Source organism: Acinonyx jubatus, chromosome A1 (genome assembly GCF_027475565.1).
Source record: "Acinonyx jubatus isolate Ajub_Pintada_27869175 chromosome A1, VMU_Ajub_asm_v1.0, whole genome shotgun sequence".
NCBI lineage: Eukaryota > Metazoa > Chordata > Mammalia > Carnivora > Felidae > Acinonyx > Acinonyx jubatus.
The window spans coordinates 3980148-4001990 of NC_069380.1; the positions used below are offsets into that span (position 1 = coordinate 3980148).

Sequence of the window (21843 nt, forward strand, 5' to 3'; positions counted from 1 at the left end):
GGATTAAGTCCACACAGCACTGCTTCCCCTTAGAGAACAAAATCAGCCCAGGCTTGAGGAGAAGCCACTCCTCTCCCCTCACTGCCCTGTCCCCAGGTTTCAGAGTCGTTTGGGGCTCAAGGTATCCACAGGGGATAATGTCTTACAGAAGCACCTGCTGCAGAGACCTTGACAAGTCCCCTTGACCGAGAGGCTCAAGAGGAAAGAAAGGGAGCAAATTCATTCCTGAGCCCGTATAAGACGTCACCACCCTGAGGAGGCCCCGACACGGCCAGGGAAGAATTTACGCAGAACAAGAGGAGCATGGGGGTGTTAAGGTCTGATCAGACAGGTGAAGGCTTGGAGCCATGGAGATATGGATGTAAATATTAACTGACCTTATTTATACTCGTGAACTACTGGAACCGAGGAGGTGTGGAATAGTGACTAAGCCACATGTTCTTTCTTTGGACTCCTAAAACCCTGGCTCTTTGTTGGGGTCACTGCCATTAGACCCATGGCTTCAAGCCTGCGTCTGCTCCTGCCCCCTCGTGAGAACGCCAAGGTCTGGCTTGTTTTCCTGGCCCTCCGCCGCCCACCTGCTCTTTCCTTTCTCTGCTTCGTTTCATACACTAGGTCTCAGCTTCCTTGTCTGTTCTCCTGAAGACTGGACTCCACTCTCCCATCTGAATTTTTCTTACTCCTAGTGTGTTCCAGGGGGAAAAAACAAAACATGCATTTGGTTTTTGTCTCCTTGGGCCTGGGACAGAACTTGGAAATTTCCTGAGCCACAGGGCTCATTCGTGTATGCTAATGAGATCACTTGTGGCAGAACTGTTACGTAGGTTCAAGAACCAATCGTGTGATTCGCGGTTTAGAACTTTCAGCTGCCCACCCCCCCCCCCCGACCTCCAGGGAGGGGAGAGGGGCTGCAAATTGACTTCGGCCACGGATGACTTGACCAATTTTGCCTACCAAGTCAAACTTCAGTAAAACCCCCGAAACAACGAGGCTCAGGGAGCTTCCAGGTGGGTGAACACACTAAGCTGACGGGAGGGCCCGGAAACTCTGCACACCCCTTCCCCCCAAGTCTTGTCCACTGCTTCTCTTCCACTTGGCTGTGACTGAGTCACTTGCGAGTGAAGTGCCGAGTTCTGAGTCGTTCTACTGAGACGCTGAACCTGAGGGAGGGCATCATGGGAACCCCTGAATTTGTAGTTGGGCAGCCTGGAGATCCCACTTGTGTCTGGCCCCTGAAGTGGGGGGCCAGACCTGTAGGGTCTGTGCTAACTCTTGGTAGTGTCGGTTGGAGAATTAGGAGACTGATTGCTTTGGGAAAAAATGGCGCAACATCCACCCTAAGTAGGTTGCTGTCGATACTCATCTTGATTGTATTTAACGTGGTAAGGATATTCTCGCAGCCTTGGCGAGGACACTGACAAACATGTGCACGAACCACCACGGAGCCATCAGGCAAGAGCCTCCAACACCCTTCTGTCCCGCCGAGAGCCGTCATCATCTCTCGCCTGGATTGTTCCGGCAACCCATAAGGGGTCTCCCCACTTCTACCTGGCCCTCTACGCAGCAGCTAGAGGGATCCTCTAAACACGTAAATCAGAGCACATCACTTCTAAAAACGCTGCAGTGGACTCCCAGTTCCTTCACAGTGACCTGGTGCCCAGCTACCCGTTCAACCACATCATCGACTGGCCATCATTCACCTCACTCCATGCCTGTCACCTCCTTATTCTTGGAACATTCCAGGCAGCTCCCACCTAGAGGCTTCGCACGGGTTCCCCTATCTGGAACCTTCTTCCCCTAAATAGCTTGTGATTATTGCCTCCCCTCCTTCAAGTGTTTGCTCAGATTTCACCCTTCTCCACGAGGTCCGTCCCGACCTTCCTATTTAAAATTGTGACACATCTTCTCATACAACCCCTTCAGACTCACACCTCCTTGTCCCGGCCTAGCGTTCCTTTCGTTCCGTCATAGAAGATAGCATATAATTTAATCATGCATTGCATTTGTTGTTCCTCTTCCCTCTTTCCTTGCTAGAATGTAAGAGTCACAATTCTTTCCCTGATGTATTCCAAGTGCCCGGCACATGATAAATGTACAATACACGTTAGGCGAGTGGATGCTTTTAAGAACAGAGGTTTGTCTGAAGGACCCTGATGGACAGTCCTGCCCTGTAATCCCCAGGTTAGATGTGGAAGTGGCTGCATTTGGTAGACCCTGGGAGACGCTGGGAGAGGCAGGTCTAGTCACACTGGTCCGGAGCTTGCTTGAACCTGGGCTCTCTCCTTGACCAACCTTTAAAAAAGCTCCTCTGAGCCCTCTGTTCAATGAGGACTTGCCTTTGGGCTGTGACCTTGACTTGTCTAGCCCGGTTTTAACAAGAATCCACTAAGTCAGTTTAGCAAAAATCTCCCTCCCCTTAAGATGTGATTTCCCTCAATATTTAACCAAATTCCTTACCCCCTACCCCTGATACCCGGTCACCATGGCCTGCCTTCAGCAAGAATTCTGTCAAGTTGGTTTAGCAAGAATCCCCCTACACTGGATATCTTCTCTTATTAATTTTCCATACCCTGGTCCCCTCACCCTGCTCATTGGCTATAAGCCCCCAGTTGCCATTGCCGTATTTGGATTTGAGCCCAATCTCTCTCCCCTGTTGTAGTGGTCTTGACATCTCTTTCAATAGTCCTGAATAAAGTCTTCCTTACCATTTTAACAAGTGTCAGAATAAATTTTTCTTTAACCAACCCTATGAGTTTGAGCAAGTCACATAATTTCTGTGTCTCATCTGTCAGACCCATAAGAGAGGATCCCAGACATCGCTACTAGCCTGAATCAATACCAAAGATGCCAAGCTTGTTAGCACATTGTAACTAGAATTGTTTCCTAGGCATCATTGGGGGCAATTTCCCCAAATGTGGCCCACCCTTCCGTATCCTGGAATCTGCTTCTACACTGTCACACACTGAAGCTCCAGAAGCTTCCTGACGGGAATAGAGAGAGAACCAATCCCAAAGTAGCCTTCAACAAGTGAGATCAAGTCTCAACTTTTAGTTCAAATATTCATATGGCACATTCAACGATACATCTGCCTTAATTTTAGCATAACACTTGATATTGCTTATTAGATAGACAATGTAACTAACTTCTTTTCCCAAAACATTTACATAAATCTAGTACCTTAGGAAGGGCCTGACTTGTCGACACTGTGACCGCATGACCCCCCACCACACACACACACACACACCCCTGGGGATTCGTGATACAACCCCCCACCCCCAGAGCTCAAGAAGCCCAGACTAGATCTTTTTCAGCTTTAAAAATTATCTTGCCCCAGGAACAAGGAGACCAGGCAATCAAGTTTTATAGCTTAATGGTCTTAATAAGACAGGTTTTAAATGCCTTAATAAAAGTGTGTACTTATAAGGATGACCTTAAGATAGATAACGTTGACCCTCAACTCACGTACTCCACTCTATGTATTCATACATGTTGCTATATCCAGTCACTGACGTTTTGGCTTTAAAAAAAATTTTTTTTAATGTTTAGTTTTGAGAGAGAGAGACAGAGTGTGAGTGGGGAAAGAGCAGAGAGAGAGAGACAGAGAGGGACACAGAATCCGAAGGAGGCTCCAGGCTCTGAGCTGTCAGCACAGATCCCGACGTGGGGCTCGAACCTACGAACCACGAGATCATGACCTGAGCTGAGGTCGGATGCTCAACTGACTGAGCCACCCAGGCACCCCCAACATTTTGGCTTTAAGTAAATAAGTAAATAAGCTTCAAGTAAATAAATACATCAGTTGTGAGGAAATTCTAAAGCACCCAAAGCCTACACAATCTGCAAAGATATACCCAAAGTTAATATACTTTTTGCTAGCTATAAATAGAATTTATCAGCCAATGACTACAAAGACAATTGAACATGTTGTTTTCTCAACATCTGTCAGATGCTTTCAAATCAATCCTGACTGTTGAAAAGTTGGACTTCAGTATAACTGTACAGCATTAATGCTTTATTTTAAGATAAACTTACAAGGGAGCGTGGGGGGCTCAGACAGTTAAGTGTCCAACTTCAGCTCAGGTCACGATCTCCTGGTTTGTGAGTTCGAGCCCCACATCGGGCTCTGTGCAGACAGCTCAGAACCTGGAGCCTGCCTTGGATTCTGCATCTCCCTCTCTCTCTGCCCCTCTCCCATGCACACTCTGTCTCTCTCTCTCTCTCAAAAATAAATAAACATTAAAAAAATAAAATAAATTTACAAATGAAATTATTTTTAACCAGTCAACTGGTAAGTTGAATGAAAATGAATTCACCTTTAGTTTGAAAGGCAACGACTTTCATAACTAAGAAGACATTATACAGAAGCACTTTAAAAGGTAAAAAAGAGGGGCACTTGGGTGGTTCAGTCAGTTAAGCACCCACTCTTGATTCCCACTCAGGTCATGATCACAGAGTGATAAGATCGAGCCCTGCATCAGGCTCTGCACTGAGGACAGAGCCTGCTTAAGATTCTCTCTCCCGGGGCATCTGGGTGGCTCAGTCAGTTGAGCATCCAACTTCAGCTCAGGTCATGATCTCCCGGTCCGTGAGTTCGAGCCCCGCGTCGGGCTCTGTGCTGACAGCTTAGAGCCTGGAGCCTGTTTCGGATTCTGTGTCTCCCTCTCTCTGACCCTCCCCCATTCATGCTCTGTCTCTCTCGGTCTCAAAAATAAATAAACGTTAAAAAAAATTTTTAAAAAAATAGATTCTCTCTCCCTCTCTCTCCAGCCCTCCCCCACTGGCATACGTGTGCAGGCGCGTGCGTGAGTGCACCTGCACACATGCGCGCTCTCTCTCCCTCTACTAAAAGAAAAGTAATAAAAAAAGAAAAAAGTCAGAACTACTGTGAGAAAACACGTACAGTGATACATAAGTATATTTCTCTCACGTCTAAGCAATTTAGTATCAGTAAGCGTCCGAAAATCCATCTTACATGGCTTCTTATTATACTAAAAAATTCAGAAAATAGTCAGATATTCCAATTGGGCAATAAAAATCAAAACCATGATGTAGTCTCAATTCGTGTGTACATTCACATATTTAGGTAACAAGCAGTCGCAAAATTAATCCTGATTTGCTAGAAGGCAGGTACTATTGAAAAAGTTACACTTACCTCCACAGCCTAATGAATAAAACACTTAAGAATTTTTATTTTGGAAAAATTTGAAAGAGAAAAACAAATACTGGGCTTCTTCAACGGTAAGCCAAGTTTGAAAGCCAACTTGGAAAAGCCTTCCATCCACTGATATCATTAGGTTATAAGATGTGAAGCCTTACGTGGTCCCTGTGGCACGAAAATTTTATTTATTGAACATAACTGTTTGAATACAGCATTCAAAATCACTGAAAGAATGTTTTGCTATATGCTTAAGAAAAAAAAGAATACATGGAAATTTAAGGGGTAATTATAAATATTATATTTTTGCATAAATCCTCAAGCCTGCAAAAGAAGCATATGTTCTCATAAAATAGCAATTAAATTTGAGGAAAGGAGTGAATTTTGTTGTTATCATAGTTCCCAAAGTCAATGCAGACTGTGCTCCCTCTCTCTCTCCCTCTCTCTCTCTCTTTCCTGGGTTATCTGATAAAATTTCAGGTACTTCACAGTTTTTTATTTAACATTTTCTGAATAATCGTATGGCCAATAAGAGGCACTAACATATACACTTGAAGGAGGAGAGAACGGGGTAGATCCAATCAACTGTCCCTTACAGCAGCCACACCAGAAGACAGAAAATCAAAAACCATCTGGACGAAGGTAAGGAATGATTTTCAACCCTTGGCTTGAACTTTTACACAGGTAATTCCAGTTAGAACTAAAGTACCTGTAGGTGATTCACTTTCATCTCTAGAAAGCTTTCACCTGTTTTTGCCTACCTATGTTTCACTTGGGAAAACCCAATAAACCTTGAAATATCAGTGCAAATTGTCGTAATTGAAAACATGAGCTCATTTACCTATTATCCTTGGCCTCCATTATCACTTCCAGAATATGTGTCGGTGAAAATCATGAAACTCTTTTTCTGTCTTCTAAGTCTTTCGTTTGTGTTTCCTTTGAATGTATACTCCAAGCTCGGCTCTGCCTGGCCGGTAAAAAGCCCGTGTTCCCCTCAGTGTCCATTCATCATCTGACGCCCGGAAGCATGGTTGCGTTTTGTGGTGTTCCCTCACGTGTGACTCTCCCGACTGAGAGTTGAAAGCGGTTGCCTCGTTGGGTTATGCGCCTGATCGAGCAACCCACAGAAGTTCTTCAGGTAAAATAGTACTGGTTGGGCAATGGTTTTTGGCTATTCCCCACAGCACAAATGAGCTATTTTCATCTGAGAATCTTCTGTATTTTCTTCACGAAGGTGGTGAGGAAAAATGTCACAGAAGCTTTGGGGCTCGGTGTTCCTCCCCCTCATCTCAGCAGATGTGAAATGCTCACGGGCGAGAGCCTTTCTTCTTGCTCTGGTGATGATACCTGCTTTTCCACGTCACTTTTGGACCCTGAGAGAAAAATCAAGGAAGGTTACAGGAAGGAGTAAGGAAAAGTACGCAGAGTAAAATGCACTGAAAATGTAATTCCTCATGGAAGACAGCCACGGTTCTTATTTCCAGCGACCTTCTAATTATAAACTGCTGGTTGCACTGTGGCCCTGCCAAACAGCATGGCATTTATCCCTCCCTCACAACCAACAGACGCACATGGCGGCCTCGGTAAATTTAAGAAAAAAAACCTACTTAATTTAGTTTCCTGTTCTCACTCCCTATGCATTTCTTCTCATTTCTCTATTTCTCTGGCTTCTTTCAAGTGAAATATGTGCTTCACATGATGTACCTTTTGCCGGGCACAGTACCATTAAATCCAAAGCTGCGACTTTACATATAACACAACTCACGTTTGAAAGTAAAACATCTACATCAGAAAAAGAAAAGAAAATGTGTCTTTCAGAAAGCCTTTCTTTCTAGTATAGTCTCAATAACCACTAGTACCTGCCAGCAGTCTAACATCTTAAGAAACAAACTAGAAAAAAAAAAAATGACTAACTTTGACAACGGTGATAAGCCAGAGGGACACATGAGACTGAATTTTCTACCCGTTCATACAACTCTCTTGAGTATAAATGCTTGATAATTTTAGACAGTACCACACTTCAACAGTTCTTTGGAGCAGACAGAAGAGAGGTAGAATTGCTAAGATGTTTAATATGTTAACGAAACTTGAATGCAGAAAGGTAAGTAACTGTGTTCAAGCTCACTCAACCAGGAACTGATAAACCAGAAACTGGAAAACCAGCTCCCGGACTCCTATTCTACTTTTTGTTAGCTGACAATATTTCGTTGCGGACATAAGTCATTTAGAGAGAGTAATCTAAGCTATGCTTATAATACTATAGATTCTTGACTTCATGAAAACCAAAGAACTCAAAACTCACTGTAAACTATTTCCCGAAAACACTTCCCCAATAACTTGTTATAGTAAAAATATTACCAGGCATCATGAGTGAGATTAATTGAAACAAACCAAACCAAATCTTAATGACGCTTTCATATAAAAATGTGTATAATGAAATTTGAATGCCATGTGTCAAGAATTAGAGAAATTTTGTATTTAAATTTTTAATTAAAGAATTAAAATTAAATTAAGAATTTATAGGGTGCCTGGGTGACTCAGTCGGTTGAGTGTCCGACTCTTAATTTCGGCTCAGGTCGTGATCTCAGGGTCGTGAGACTGAGCCCTGCATCGGACTCCGCACTGGGCATGGAACCTGCTTGGGATTCTCTCCCTCTCTCTCTCTGCCCCTCACCCCTGTGCATTCTCTCTCTCTCTCTTCCTCTTTCTCTCTCTCTCCGAAAAAGAAAAAAAAAAAGGAAATTACATAACAAGAAGATGAAACCCTTTTGTATGACAATGGATTTCAGAAATTAGACTCTTCAATTTGAAATGTTCAGTTTAAGAGAAGTTATGTGTAATAAAGTGGAAGATTAGAATCAGTTTCTTTACCTGTAAAACAAGGAGCTGGAGTAAGTGTTGTAACTTATTAACACCTGTGAAATTCTGCAATTCGTTCTATGATTTAACTTATATAACAATTCTGAGCATAGGAATTAATCCAGATATGTCTTCTGACTAAAAACGATTTTGTCAATTAAAATGTCATGTTAAATATAAACATAAAATATAAATGTATTGTAGAACAGACACAGGTTTTATATAAATGTTTATGATAAAATATGAAATTCCAAGGGAAATCTGGAATCACTTCTACTCAAATAGAGGCCTTCAGCCGCACGTTTTATGTGCTCATGGTGTTCTGCCTCTGTGGGAGCATTAGAGAAAAACAGAAGTATTGACTTAAGTGTAACACTGCAAGTTCATGCTTATTAGCCTCACTGAAGGAGTTTCCAGCTCTAATTCCAGTTTGTCAATATCTTTTGAAAAACATATTCTGAGATCTGCAATTTTAATTAGCTTTATATCACCTGGCACGTTTTGCCAAATTGCAATACAACGTAGGAGAACCTTGTGGCAAATTATTAGAACGTTCCTCCAGAGGGACAATGATACGTTGATGACAAAAAAAAAAAAAAAAAAAAAAAAGATCTCTGAATAGTTTTTACTACACAACTCTGAGCCCTAATGAAAGTCCCATCATCGAGCACATCAAGCTATCAATATTAGCAAGATACAACAGCTTTGCCCAGTGTATCACCAAGGCCAAGGTACAGTCTTTCTGCTGACCCCTCCACGGTGCTGCCAGTCTAAAAATGTTGTCAAAGGGGACATTGACATGACATGTTCTTGATGAACCCATGCTGGGTCCCAGGGATAACCGTGCCCTTGTCTAACAGCCCCTTAATTCTCTTTCAATGCAATCAATTTTAATATGACTGCTATAATTAACATCTAGCCTACAAGTTAGAATTCTAACAACTATTGTTCCTTTTTGGACACTGGAACATTGGTACGTGTGCATCTCCCCAGGACTTGTCTTTTTTCTCCAATTGTTCAGAACTTACCCCCTGTGAAAAGGCACAGCATAGGCAATACAGTCAATGATACTGTAATAGTATTGTATGATGACGGGGGGGGAGCTACTTTTTGGTGGACAGAGCAGAATGTATAAACTTGTTGAATCGCTATGCTCTACACCCAAAACTAATGTAACATTGTATGTCAACTACCCTCAAATTTTAAATTTTTTTAAAAAAATTTAGAAAGAAATTACCCCCCGATGATATAACAATTGTATACACATATTGATGAGAGAAGACAGCGTGTTACCTGGAAACACCAGTTGCCCGAACTGTAGTCACTGATGAGTCACCCTTATGGTTTTTTTCATATTTGAGGATCTGTGGCCTAATTGGGTACCATCTATTTGTCACTTACTTAATAATTTTTAAAGTTACTCTGTGCTTACATAAATGTATTATGAAAGGAAACTCTCTATTCACAACATACATGGAAACCCAGTCCTACGTGCCACAAATAGAGGGCAACTCTAAAGATAAATAAGATGAATACAAAACAAAAGGAATCTCTAAATTCTGGTTGGTCTCTGTTCATTAAAAAGGGGGTTAGTAAATGGATGGGGACATTTAGAGCCTTTAATGATTTCATTTAGAAAGAAGAAAGACTGAAAATTAAGTATCCACTTCAAGAACTTAGAAAAAGGTAATGGGACAAACCCAAAGAAAACAGGAAATAATGATGAGAGCAGAACTAATGAAGTGGAAAACAAAGACACAGAAGAAAATATCAGCAAAGACAAAAGTGAGTTTTTTTAAAAGACACACTGGCAAACTTGGGGCAAGTCTGATCAAGATAAAAGCAAAGTCATTCACACAAAGCTAGTGCTGGGAATGAAACATGAGATGCATCAGAGATTAAAAAGATAAGAGATGATACAACCTTTCGGGTAATGAATTTTTAAATTTTGAAAATGGACAAATTCCTGGAAGAATATAAAGTACCAAAACGAATTCAAGAACTAAGTCAATCCAGGAAATAGATTCGATCACTGGTATTTAAAATCTTTTCACAGAGAACACATGAGGCTGGACAGTTTCACTGGTGAGCCGTACCAAATGTTCGATAAACAGATTAACTCTAATATCTTATAGATTCTACCAGAGAACATGAAAACAGACAATATGTCCAAGTAATTTCATGAGGCTGATACTATTCCCAATTAAATGATCTACACCAAACTGGGACAATTATGAAAAAGAAAAAGTAATGGCCAATCTCACTCATGCAAAAATTTGAAATACCTATTAGCAAGTTGAGTCCAGCAGTGTGTAATAAGCATAATACCTTATGATTAAGCTGATCAGAGAATAAAATTCAGTATCCATTAATAACCAAAAAAAAAAAAAAATTAAAAGGAAAGAAAACAAAAAACTTTAGGTCAATGAGAAGTAGGTGAGAACTTCATTAAAGGGCAAACATACCCTCCTGTCTTAATTTCTATTCCCCATTTTATGGGAGGTGCCAGCCAGTGAAAGACAGAAAAGGGGGGAGAAGAATGAGAAACGAGGGGTGCAAGAGAGGAAGCAAAGCTGTCACTATTCACAGAGGGAATATTAAAGAAAAGAAACTTAGGCAAATTACCAAAATTAATAGTAGAGTGAATCAAGATTATTGATAAGTTCAACTGCCTTTCTACATACCAACAAGAGTTTGTGGATTTTTTTAAGGTGTTCTTTTAAACGATAGCCATTTATAATAGCCCGGGGGGCGGGGGGAAGGAGTTACCTTGGAATAGTTATAACGAAAGAACTTGTATAAAACTTCTAGGAAAAAAATCTGTCAACTTGAACAAAAAAACATTAAAGAGGCCCTTTTAAAAATGGAGATAATGCATGTAATGCCATGTCAGCTTTCCTCAAATTGATCTTTTCATTCAGAGGAATTCCCACTAAAATCCCAGTAAGTTTTTAAAATAAAACTTGACAAGCTGATTCTCAGAGTTTTAGGGAAGAACAAAGGGACAAGAATTTTTTTAAAAAGACTCCTTCAGAAAGCTTTTCTAGATGTTGAATCTTAACGTAAAACTATTATAACTAAGTTGGTATGGCATTCACACAGGAACAATCAGAATAAAAAGCTTAGCAACAGGGCCCTGCATTCATGGAAACTTGATACATAACAGAGGTGTTTGTAGAATTTGGTGGAGAAAGCGGACCATTCGGAAAATGTTACTGGGACAAGCGGTTATCTACGTGGAAACAAAATGTATCTGTACCTCCCACTGTGCACAAATACCAACACAAACTCTCATGAGCGAGAAGATCAAACCTTAAGCTTTTTAGAAAGAAATAGAACACAATATCTTAATGACTTCAGAGTAAAGAAGAATTCTCCAAAGAACAAATAGAAGCCACGGATTGTAAGACAAAGATTGTTACAGTCAAACCATATTAAAACTAAGAACTTCTGATCACCTAAGGTAAGCTACAAAAATCAGGAGAACGCATTTGCCACACAGATAATTGTGCCCAGAATAAAGAACTCTTGAAAATAAAAAAGAAACAGCCCCCCAAAAAGTACGCAAAATTCTCTAATTTATACATACTCTTTCATATGCATAGTATTTTCATTTAAAAAATAATAAAAATTATGGGGCACCATAATAAAAATTATGGGGTGGCTCAGTCGGTTGGGCGTACGACTTCCGCTCATGTCATGATCTCGTGGTTCATGGGTTCGAGCCCCGCATCAGGCTCTGTGCTGACAGCTTGGACCCTGGAGCCTGCTTCAGATTCTGTGTCTCCTTCTCCCTATCTCTGCCCCTCCCCTGCTCGCTCTCTCTCTCTTTCTCAAAAGTAAACATTAATTTTAAATAAATAAATAAATAAATAAATAAATAAATAAATAAAAATAATAAAAACTAAACGTGTACTATAAATTGTGTCTTGTGCAGGGGATAATATTAAAAATAGGTTTATAACATGACGGAGGGCATATAATGACATCTTTGCTTAAGACAGTCTTTAATATCTTCCATTTATTGCTAGAACAGCTGTTAATTAAGAATGAGGTTCTGATGGAAAAATAGAGTCTACGTAATAAGGTTTTTACAGGAAGAAGGAAGGAGAGGAAGAAAAGAAGAGGGAGGGGAGGCAAGGAGAGAAGGAACTTGCAAAAGGGGTCATATCCTCACTGAATAATCTCATTTTTTTTGATGCCTATTTGAGTCACATCACATCTCCTCATTTCCCCAACACCGACCATTCCCTCCGTGATCAGGGCATGTGGCCTCCACGTTGTGAAACGCTCTGTGAGAACCTGTTCCCCCAGCATTCCAAAGTTTTCCTCAGAGTTGCGAAGATCCACGTGGTGCCCATGAGCCCTTCTGAATGAATATGAAATTCTGCATGTGGCGTTTAAACGTCAGCACCTTACCCGTGTAGTCCCTTACAATCACATCCGTGGTTTCACGCAATCCTCAAGCCTACTTGAGGAAAGAGGGAGACCAGCTGGTTTCCCCATTTTACAGGTTAAGGGACCAAAGCTCAAAACACGTTAAGGCATGTGCCCACGCCACAAGGGGATATAGAAGGGAACGAGGTGACACACGTCCCCAGGGCCAGTCTATGGCAGATGTTGTCCATGTGAGTTTATAAATATGACAACGTTCGTTTGCGAAGGCGTTAATCTTCGCGAAATGTAGCTCTGCAGGGGCAGGGTTAGAAGGGGAGACACTGCGCCTGCCATCACAGGGTCCCGTGGGCCACAAGGGCACTACAAAGGTCACACCGAGGAGGTGACAGAGCCCCAACACCAGCTCTAGCCCCTTCGTTCAAGAGCTTCTCCGATAAACCCAACTGCTTCCCATATAATGATATCAAAATGTCTGCAGCTCACCAACATTCACAAAGCACTTATTGTATATTCTTCTCTTTATTCTCATGATTATTTTGTACTAATCCAAGATCAAAATATATAGGCAAAGGAAACATTAAAATGTCTTTTTTATTCCCAACTCATGATGGCACACACACACACACACACACACACACACACACCTTTACTCAAGTCAACAAACATCTATTTCTTGGTGTGTGATAATTTCACATTGTAAAATAAATTTTTTTAATGTGTATTTATTTTTGAGAGAGAGAGACAGAGCATGAGCAGGGGAGGGGCAGAGAGAGAGGGAGACACAGAATCCGAAGCAGGTTCCGGGCTCTGAGCTGTCAGCACGGAGCCCGATGTGGGGCTCGAACTCACAAACCGCAAGATCATGACCTAAGCTGTAGTCCGGATGCTCAACCAACTGAGCCACCCAGGTGCCCCAATAATTTCACATTTTAAATAAGCCTATATAGGAACACATCTCTGCTTGTGATTATGTATTTAGTTCTATTTCATGTTCATTATTTTAAACTCAGAAATGCTTTTTGTGCCTTACTGATGGTAACATTACGTGGGATTTTTATACTTCTATGTTTAACGCTTCTCTTGCATATAAATCTTCACCTGATAATGCATCCATTTTTGAGTGCTCCATTTACTTCTACAAATCCTTAACAATGACATCACACAGAAGACAGAAGCCTTTTTTATGGCATCAGCCGTGAATGAACAGCAGTCCAATGCGATTTAAGACAGCTTTTCAGGACGACCAAATTAACCATGAAGTGTTAACTGGTGTTTTTTACTGCTTTCATAATGTTGTGTTAACGTAGCTCATTAGCATAGCCAAGAAAATCAGTATATCCTACATTTTGTGTGCCGTTGAAATGTTATTGATAGTAAAATTATAATGCAGTATAGTAGGAGTGTCTTGCAAAGATAAAGTATCTTTTTTTTAATTTTTTTTATGTTTATTTACTTTTCAGAGAGAGACAGAGACAGAGTGTGAGCAGGGGAGGGGCAGAGAGAGAGGGAGACACAGAATCCGAAGCAGGCTCCAGGCTCCGAGCCATCAGCACGGAGCCCAACACAGGGCTCGAACCCACAGACCGCGAGATCATGACCTGAGCTGAAGTCAGGGGCTTAACTGACTGAGCCACCCAGACGCCCCAAGATAAAGTATCTTTAATTCATTGAAGTGACTCCATAGATATTATCTTTTTGCAGTTTCATAACAGCCTGGTAATTCGGTAGAAAATTGTTAATTCTGTTTCACACCTAAGGAAATTGGTGCACAGAAAGTCAAGCGACATCTGACCCTGGGACTCAAACACGGGGTCTTCAACTTCTAGCTCTTACCTTATTCACCAAACACAACATCTGTTCTCAAATATGATTTCCTTCTCTCCCATTGCTTCTTCCCCCAAAGGAAAGAAAGCCGCTTCCATCACATCAAGTCCGGGGTGGGGGGTGGGAGGGGTTAGGAACGCAGGAGGAAGGCCAAGGCTGGAGAATCACGTCATCTCTCTGCGCCTCATCTGGCCTGCCCCCTCCCTGTGCAGGTTCCTCAGAAAGACCACCCGGAACTATGTCTAAAAGTACTCAACAGACTGCAGATGACGTTTGCCAATCTTGGATGTCCCTCTTCATGTTCGTGTAATATTCTCCAACACATGCGGGGCCAGGAAACGCACGCATGATACCCTCTGCCGCCTGACTCAGGCCCTCGTCCCGGGCGTCGGGCCCGAACAGTTGGCTCTCTGAGCTTGCTACTTGGGAACGGGGATTTGGACATCCATCCCGCCAGCTGTGGAATCCGTTCGTCTGGCTCTGAAAGCTGAGGCCGCTGCCCACGGCTGAGAGAGGCACGGCGTGCCGTTCAGTGACCTCTCCGCCTTCCCGGCAAAAATACCCTGTTCTGGCAATCAGGGTTTTCCCCACAGCGGGTGAATTTGGCACCATCTACGGTCTCCTTTAAGGAGGAGGAAACACACGTGCTGGCCCCGCTAACTCACGGAGGTGAAGCTCCCTTCGGGTTGCTCTGCGCAAAGCAGAAACGGCCCAGAGACTCGGGGCGGAAATCATGGCCCCGGTGGAGACAAGTGGTGATGTCCCCTCAGCCCAAAGCCGTCCTTTGGTGGGTAGGCGGGGAGAAGCGAGGAAGACGAGGGGATTTCTAAGGTAGACTTCACCAGAAAGCAAGAGGACAGAACAGACTTCCCAGGAGCTAGAACACACACACCCAGCTGCCACCCGTGGGAATGAAAAGAAAGGTCTTTCCTGCAGGGAACGAGATACAAATATCAACAGGACCTACCCCTTGGACATCATCCCCAGGATGATGGCTTAGCGTGTCCGTTAAATACAGAACCACATGGGCTCAGAACTAGTAAAAGCCCCTCTTGATGGGGGGAGAGGAAGTGGCCTGTGGCCCCGAGGAAGCGAGGACATCTCGGGTGACCTCTCCCCCTTTCCACTGTTGGCCGTGCTGCCATATTCACAGGCATCGCGCTCTGCAGCTTTACTTATCAGAATAACATTGGTTTCCCCAGAAACGGTCCTTCAACCCACCTACAGCAAACAACAGGGTCAGAGCTGCCCGTGGTGACCTCCTGAGAAGGGCATCCACGTTCATCTAAAACTGGGAACTAACAACCCACATTACTGTGTATCGCGTCTGACCAAAGCCACTGGTAGCGAAATCCTCCGGCATGCGGTGAAAATTCACCCTTGAAAGTCCCTCACGTCACGAGAACGGGGAGCCAGCCACAGACAGACTTCGGGCCCGCAGAAAGCCTCGACTGGCACTGCCCTCGGAATAATTGTCTGGCCCTCCTTAATGTCAGAACAAAACAGGAGTCAGCAGAGACTTTAAAATGGCATCTTTGCAAAATGGAGAAATCAGATTCATTCGCCCTGTACGTGAATGGAGCAAACTTAAGATTTTAAGACATAGCAACTCTTTTGAGGGTCGCTAATGACAGAACTGTATCGGCACAATCTGTTGCAGAAAAGGCCACGGTCACTAGTCATCATCTGACCTCAAACGCGCATCCCTGTGATTGAAGGTGTCTGTACATGCACTTTGTGGAGCACCAAAAGCAAAGTGAAAGGTGGGCGATAAGTAACTGGTTGGTTGTGTGCATGTGTGTGTCACTGAAGATGTCCGTGTACAATGTGTAACAGAAAAGATACTGTATTTCAAATGGAATAAGAAAAAACTATGAGCTACTCCCTCAGATTCCGAAGCTCCTCTGTGTTACACAAATCTTCCTCCCCTACTTTGCTGAACACGCCTCAAGAGTGTTTTCTTCGTCGTTGACTCTCTCACTCAGTGAGATCTGGGGCCATGGATACGTAAGGCATTCAACAGAGATTGAATAATTTAGTCACTTTGGCCAATTTCCAGCTAATAAAAATACACGTACTTTTATAGCGTATCTTGGATCGAATTGAGGAGCCTCTGTTTTCAGTCTTGTCAACTAATGGAGCAGATTGTCTGAGGCAGGAGTCTGGGGAGGGCTGGAACTGGAACGGGACCTCCTCAGAGTCTTGGGTTTATCTTTGGATCAATGTTATCAAAGATAACGTTTCACCCCAAAATAAGAGACCATATAGACGAATTACATGGCATAGGAATTAGATCTCCATAAAGCTTTTAAAAAATAGTGCATGAAAAATAGACTGTGTGATTAAAATACATCTCATTTCATATTATCTGACTAATATTATCATCTGGGTTTTTTGCAGGGAAAAAGAATATTCATTCATTCCCTTAAAAAAACAAAGGGAGCTTGCCATGGAAATCCACACCAGAGGCTTCACTCACCTGTCATCTGACCTCTGAGGTGGTGACTGTTAGCCTATTATCAGTGCCACTTAAGGAGGAGGAAACTGAGGCACGCCCGAGTAGCTCAGGTCATGATCTCACGGTCTGTGGGTTCAAGCCCCGCGTGGGGCTCTGTGCTGACAGCTCAGAGCCTGGAGCCTGCTTCGGACTCTGTGTCTCCCTCTCTCTCTGCCCCTCCCCTGCTCACACTGTGTCTGTCTCTCTCTCTCTCTCTCTCTCTCAAAAAATAAATAAACATTTAAAAAACAAAAAAAAGGAAGGAGGAAACTGAGATTCCAAGAGGTGAAGTATCAGGTCTAGTATGATGCAGAGTCAGTTTGCAAAACCAAGTTTGACTCCAAATAAATATATTTAAAATCTTGGGTATTTTTTTTTCCATTCAGTAGCAAGGCCTCTGGGGAATATGAGGTGAGTTGGACATAATACGGTCTTCAGAATCAGGATTTTCTTAGAATGGTCACTTATTGGGGCGCCTGGGTGGCGCAGTCGGTTAAGCGTCCGACTTCAGCCAGGTCACGATCTCGCGGTCCGTGAGTTCGAGCCCCGCGTCGGGCTCTGGGTTGATGGCTCAGAGCCTGGAGCCTGTTTCCGATTCTGTGTCTCCCTCTCTCTCTGCCCTTCCCCCGTTCATGCTCTGTCTCTCTCTGTCCCAAAAATAAATAAAAAACGTTGAAAAAAAAATTTAAAAAAAAAAAGAATGGTCACTTATTACACATTTAATAAACAAAAGCATTAATAAACAAAACTAGTGAGACGCTTGCATATTATGAGAAACTGATAAAGGTTGGATTTAATGTATGTTTTAAGCTTTAAAAACCCAACATTAATATCTTTATGCTCAAAGTAAATGACTCTCTAATTTATCAGTTAAGGTTCTGTTTATCTAGGGTTCCTAGATTTAGCAAATAGAAATGTGCCTAGTTAAGTTTGAATTTCAAATAAACAACAAGCAATTTTTTAGTGTATGTTTACCTTAGGCCATATTTCCTGTAACGGATCTGGTGACCCTATTAGTCATTTATTAATGCCCCTAAGAATTAATAATGACCCTAATCATTTCTTAATGATTAAATTGATCACTGCATTAAAAACAAGGAGAAAGAGCTAAGCCTTCACTGCTAGAAGTAAAGTCGTGCACAAATTCTAGATACCTGAAAAATGCAAATACATGCGGCTCTCTAGCACTTGGTACTTAGATGAAACAAAGAGATCTATGAAGTGTAAGTGATCACCCACAACATTATTTGGGTCTTTGACTTATTTTAATGTGTTGTAGTTTCAGGACACATGAAAAGGAAAATGGGGATTACATTGCCCTCATTTTCTAATTTTCTAACCCGGAGCAGAATATTTAAATCAAATCTTTGGACACGACGTCACTGTAACCAGACCATCGATGCCCCCTTACAAAAGCGAGAACCGGTGTGCATTGGATTTCAGGCCACTGTAAGCTCTAAGTGCTGTGAGAGGGGACACAGGGGTACAGGGGCCAGAGCTCAGCGTTTGCAGGCTAAGGACTCACTGACGTCTAGCGAGAAAAGCCAACTTGGATACCACCTGGTCGACCTCCCCTTTTCACAAATGAGAAATCGTTGGGGCTCTCTTCTCCCTTGGTCTTACGTTTTATCATCGGCAAAACAGGCCGGCTCTTCCTCGAGGCTATTGTGTTGAGGACAACGGACAATGGAGGTGAAAGCACGTGACTTGATCAAGTAACTGTTATACACCAAGAGTACCCCAAAGACAGGGTGTATTAATTGTGCACCCAGGACTTGAAGGAAACTTAAAGGGTATCTACGTCGTGCCTCTGATCGCAGAGGTGAAGTCAAATGACTTTCCGGTTAGCGAAAAGAGAAACCAAGGCCTCGGAGCTAGCACCACACCCCTCGATTCCCGCCCAGTACTTCCCAGTTCACCACCACAGTGGCTCCGTCCTAGGCTCTAACGTCAGACGCGATGCGCGACGCGTAGAGTTTAAGGAAAGAAAAGGTGGCAAGGAGGAAGGAGAAAAGCACATACGAACAGAAACTAAACTAGCGACAGGCTGGCGATACAAAAAGCAAACTGCTGCTCAGGTTGTCCAAGGTCAGAAGAGCAACGGGATCTGTTCTGGTTTCCAATTTGGCACTGCTCGCATCAGTCCCATCTAACGGTCCTCACTTGGACAGTCAATATCATCATCACCTCTGCCATCGTCAAGGCTTTAACAGGAGCTGTACAAAGACACTTGGCCTTCCCTCCTCCAATGAACACTCTTGTGGCAGCGTGGAAACGTCACCATTACGCTTACAGGCAAGAGATCCTAAGCAAGTACCGGGTATGTTCCTTATATCTACTTAGAGCTGATTAAGATGCACTTGATCAAAAGATCATTTCAGAGTCCCTTCCTTTAAGGAAATGCTATGAGAAACCACGGTAGCCTGCTTCCCCACGGATCGGGGAATAGGAAGGTGGGTAGACCGAATGGGAAAAGTCAGAACTCCCGCTAAACAACAATACGGTGCACGTTCGGTGCTGATGCCCTCATGTGCATGACCTCATTCGAACCCGGGGACAGTTGTGTGAAAAACAACGGCCCACATCTCTAATATAGGAAGGTACTGAGACCCACAGAAGTTAAGTGAGTTTTCGGCGATCAGAGCTACAACGAAGCGTGGCTGAGATAAATACCTAAAGCTCCTGAGAACCAATCCAGCAAAAACAACAATACACCAGATACTTCCAATGGAAGGGAATCTTGGTCTTTCAAAGAGCGTGACTGGGCTTTTCCTCTTATCACGGGAAGCATAGAAAACACCATCTTCATCATGGAAAGAATCTCAGAAACCAAGCAAGGCACGAGGGAAAGACGGGAACGTGGAACATGTGGCTTGGTGTGTTTGAAAGGGAGACTGAAGGAGCCTCGAACGCCAGAGACAAGAAGGGGGGAAATCGGCCAGCCAAACAGCCAGAGAAGGTACGGAAAGGATGAGTAAGACTTTGAGGCAGGGTTAGGGAAAGGAGGCTGGTTAGTCATAAGCAAAGCCACCGGGGCACCATGGTCACATACTGACCTGGTGCGTACCTGGTTACCAATGGGCAGCTTGAAAAAAGACCAATATAGGAGATTTACTTCCCACGTGACAAATACAATGGGATTACGCGTCGATTACTTTTCTCTGCTTTGGAGGAGAAATAAAGAGCTGCCCTTGCATGGAACTCGAGGGCGGTTCGTGCTGGGGAAACGCGTGGAACGAACCTGCTTTTGCCTTCCACTTACACAGAGCAGGATGAAACGAAAGCCCGGACCAGTGGCATGTTAGAAACCAATCCGGCGGTGTGTCCTGAGGTTATTAGCCTTGTTTCAAGAGAAAGAACAAGACGGAGAGGTTTCCTCCTTGTTAAAACTGGGATACTCTTTCTAAGAATGTGACGATCACTCGCTGGAAGAAAATGGAATGACTTGGTAAAATGCTGCTCAGTAAAAGCAGGATTTTCAAAACCCGTTATGTAAGGTAAGGATAATATGTGGAATCACGCAAGGGCGTGCTGTTTAAAATGAGGACAGCCAGTGTAAATTCCACCAGAAGCCGCTCTGAGAATCCCACTTGGTATTCAACAGGGCTCTTGACCCCCACACCCCGTTTTACAGCAAAGGACCCATTGTGACCAAACACTGCAAGCCCAGGGTGGAAATTAAAATGACAAAGCCGGGTGGTCTGAGCACGGGGACCACCGTGGATGTCTCTAGGAACGCGCGGCCGGCTGGCGTCTCTCCCCGCCCCCAAACCCGCAGGCTGCCAGCCCCAACGGCACGTTTTAAAAAGAGCCCATTACTCACAGGTGCACGACCCACGAAAGAAGATTCTCTGCCTTCCATGGAAGGCAGTGTCTTAGGAGAGTGGTCAGTGCTGTCCGAAAACAACTGCAGTGACTGACCGACCTGGTTCCAGCCCAGCTCTCGGAGGACCCAAGAACCAATCACACCGTGGGCTCGCCGATTTCTACAAGCTTCTTCCCTTTCCCTTCCCGTTCCTTATCTAACCGGATCCTCAGCCACTTACCGGTGGCCGTCAGCGTCCATCTCAGCGCCTTTGTTTTCCTTTTGTCACATCAGCAGGCTCCAGCGTGACTGCCACCGCAGCCGCACTGGGTCCAGGGGACTGGATGCCGCAGTCAGCGGGCCCCCCGCCCCCACCCAGCAGACTTTTTTTTTCTTTTTAAAGAGATAGGACCATCATCAACCTTAGGCTTTAACAATGCTGCAGAACGCAGCGCGGGTGCTCACGCTGGTCGTGCAAAATAACAAGGGCAGTTTCTATTCTCACCAAATTGCCCAGATTAATTTTCGGACATAGGCACGGCTGACAAAAGCCCGCTCTGTTAAACGCGAGCCGAGTGGCCTTAGACAAGTCATTCGTGGATCTCATTTAGCTCATGGAAAATGAGGAGTTGCGACCAGGCGATAGTCTGGAAATGCTATCATTTACTAACATCAAATACAAAACAGCAGCCACATACTCGCATATAAAAGACAATAACACGCTACGTTGGCCTTGCAGGTTATGGCTTACAAAGCGCTTTTCTTATTTTATTTGGATTTGGCTGTGAAGTTCCAAGGGTTAAAAAAAAAAAAAAAGAGCATTTACCCAAAATGCTTTGTAAATTAGGAAATGTTGCCCAGCTATAAAATGGTCTAAGTTTTCACTGGTAATGTCAGTGTAGTAATAAAAATATGGTAAGAATAAATTTAAAAAGAGCTCTATCTTCTTGCTTCCTAAAACGGGGGTTGAAATACCGAGAGAGCCTGTTTTTGTAAATAGCTCTCCCCCACGACCCTTGGGTGCACCATATTCCTCATTATAGCCTCCTCGTACAACCGCCTACATCAGTAGAAATCTAGAATAGAGGCTTACCTAGAACCACTTGGGCTTTGAAAGTCTGGGTCGCTTGACGTCTGAGCAAAATACCTGACTCCACTCAGCAAACTCCAGACCTGAAAAGGCTAAACTCTTACCTCTCCTGCGAAGACCAACTGAGGCCCAAAACAGCATCCACTCCAGAAGCAGCGTCACTGTCTGCAGCAGGGGCCTCCGCAGGGCCGCCGCTGAAGACACCAAATCTAATT

General features: G+C 43.5%; 1 protein-coding gene across 3 annotated transcripts in view; it reads right to left on the bottom strand.

Annotated features, from left to right (window-relative positions):
- The window catches only part of SACS (sacsin molecular chaperone), an 85439-nt gene extending 64517 nt beyond the window's left edge, over window positions 1–20922 (bottom strand). For 2 of the 3 annotated variants that reach the window (XM_027064541.2, XM_027064538.2), the window contains exons 1-2: window positions 20780–20922; window positions 5997–6528 (exon numbers count right to left, since the gene is read on the bottom strand). In XM_027064541.2, the coding sequence (XP_026920342.2) occupies window positions 5997–6016 (20 nt within the window). In that variant the 5' untranslated portion in view covers window positions 6017–6528; window positions 20780–20922. Of the gene's footprint in view, window positions 1–5996; window positions 6529–20556; window positions 20689–20779 lie in introns of those variants that run through there. The other variant, XM_027064539.2, reaches the window with a different exon arrangement.
- Between the last annotated feature and the right edge of the window lie 921 nt (window positions 20923–21843).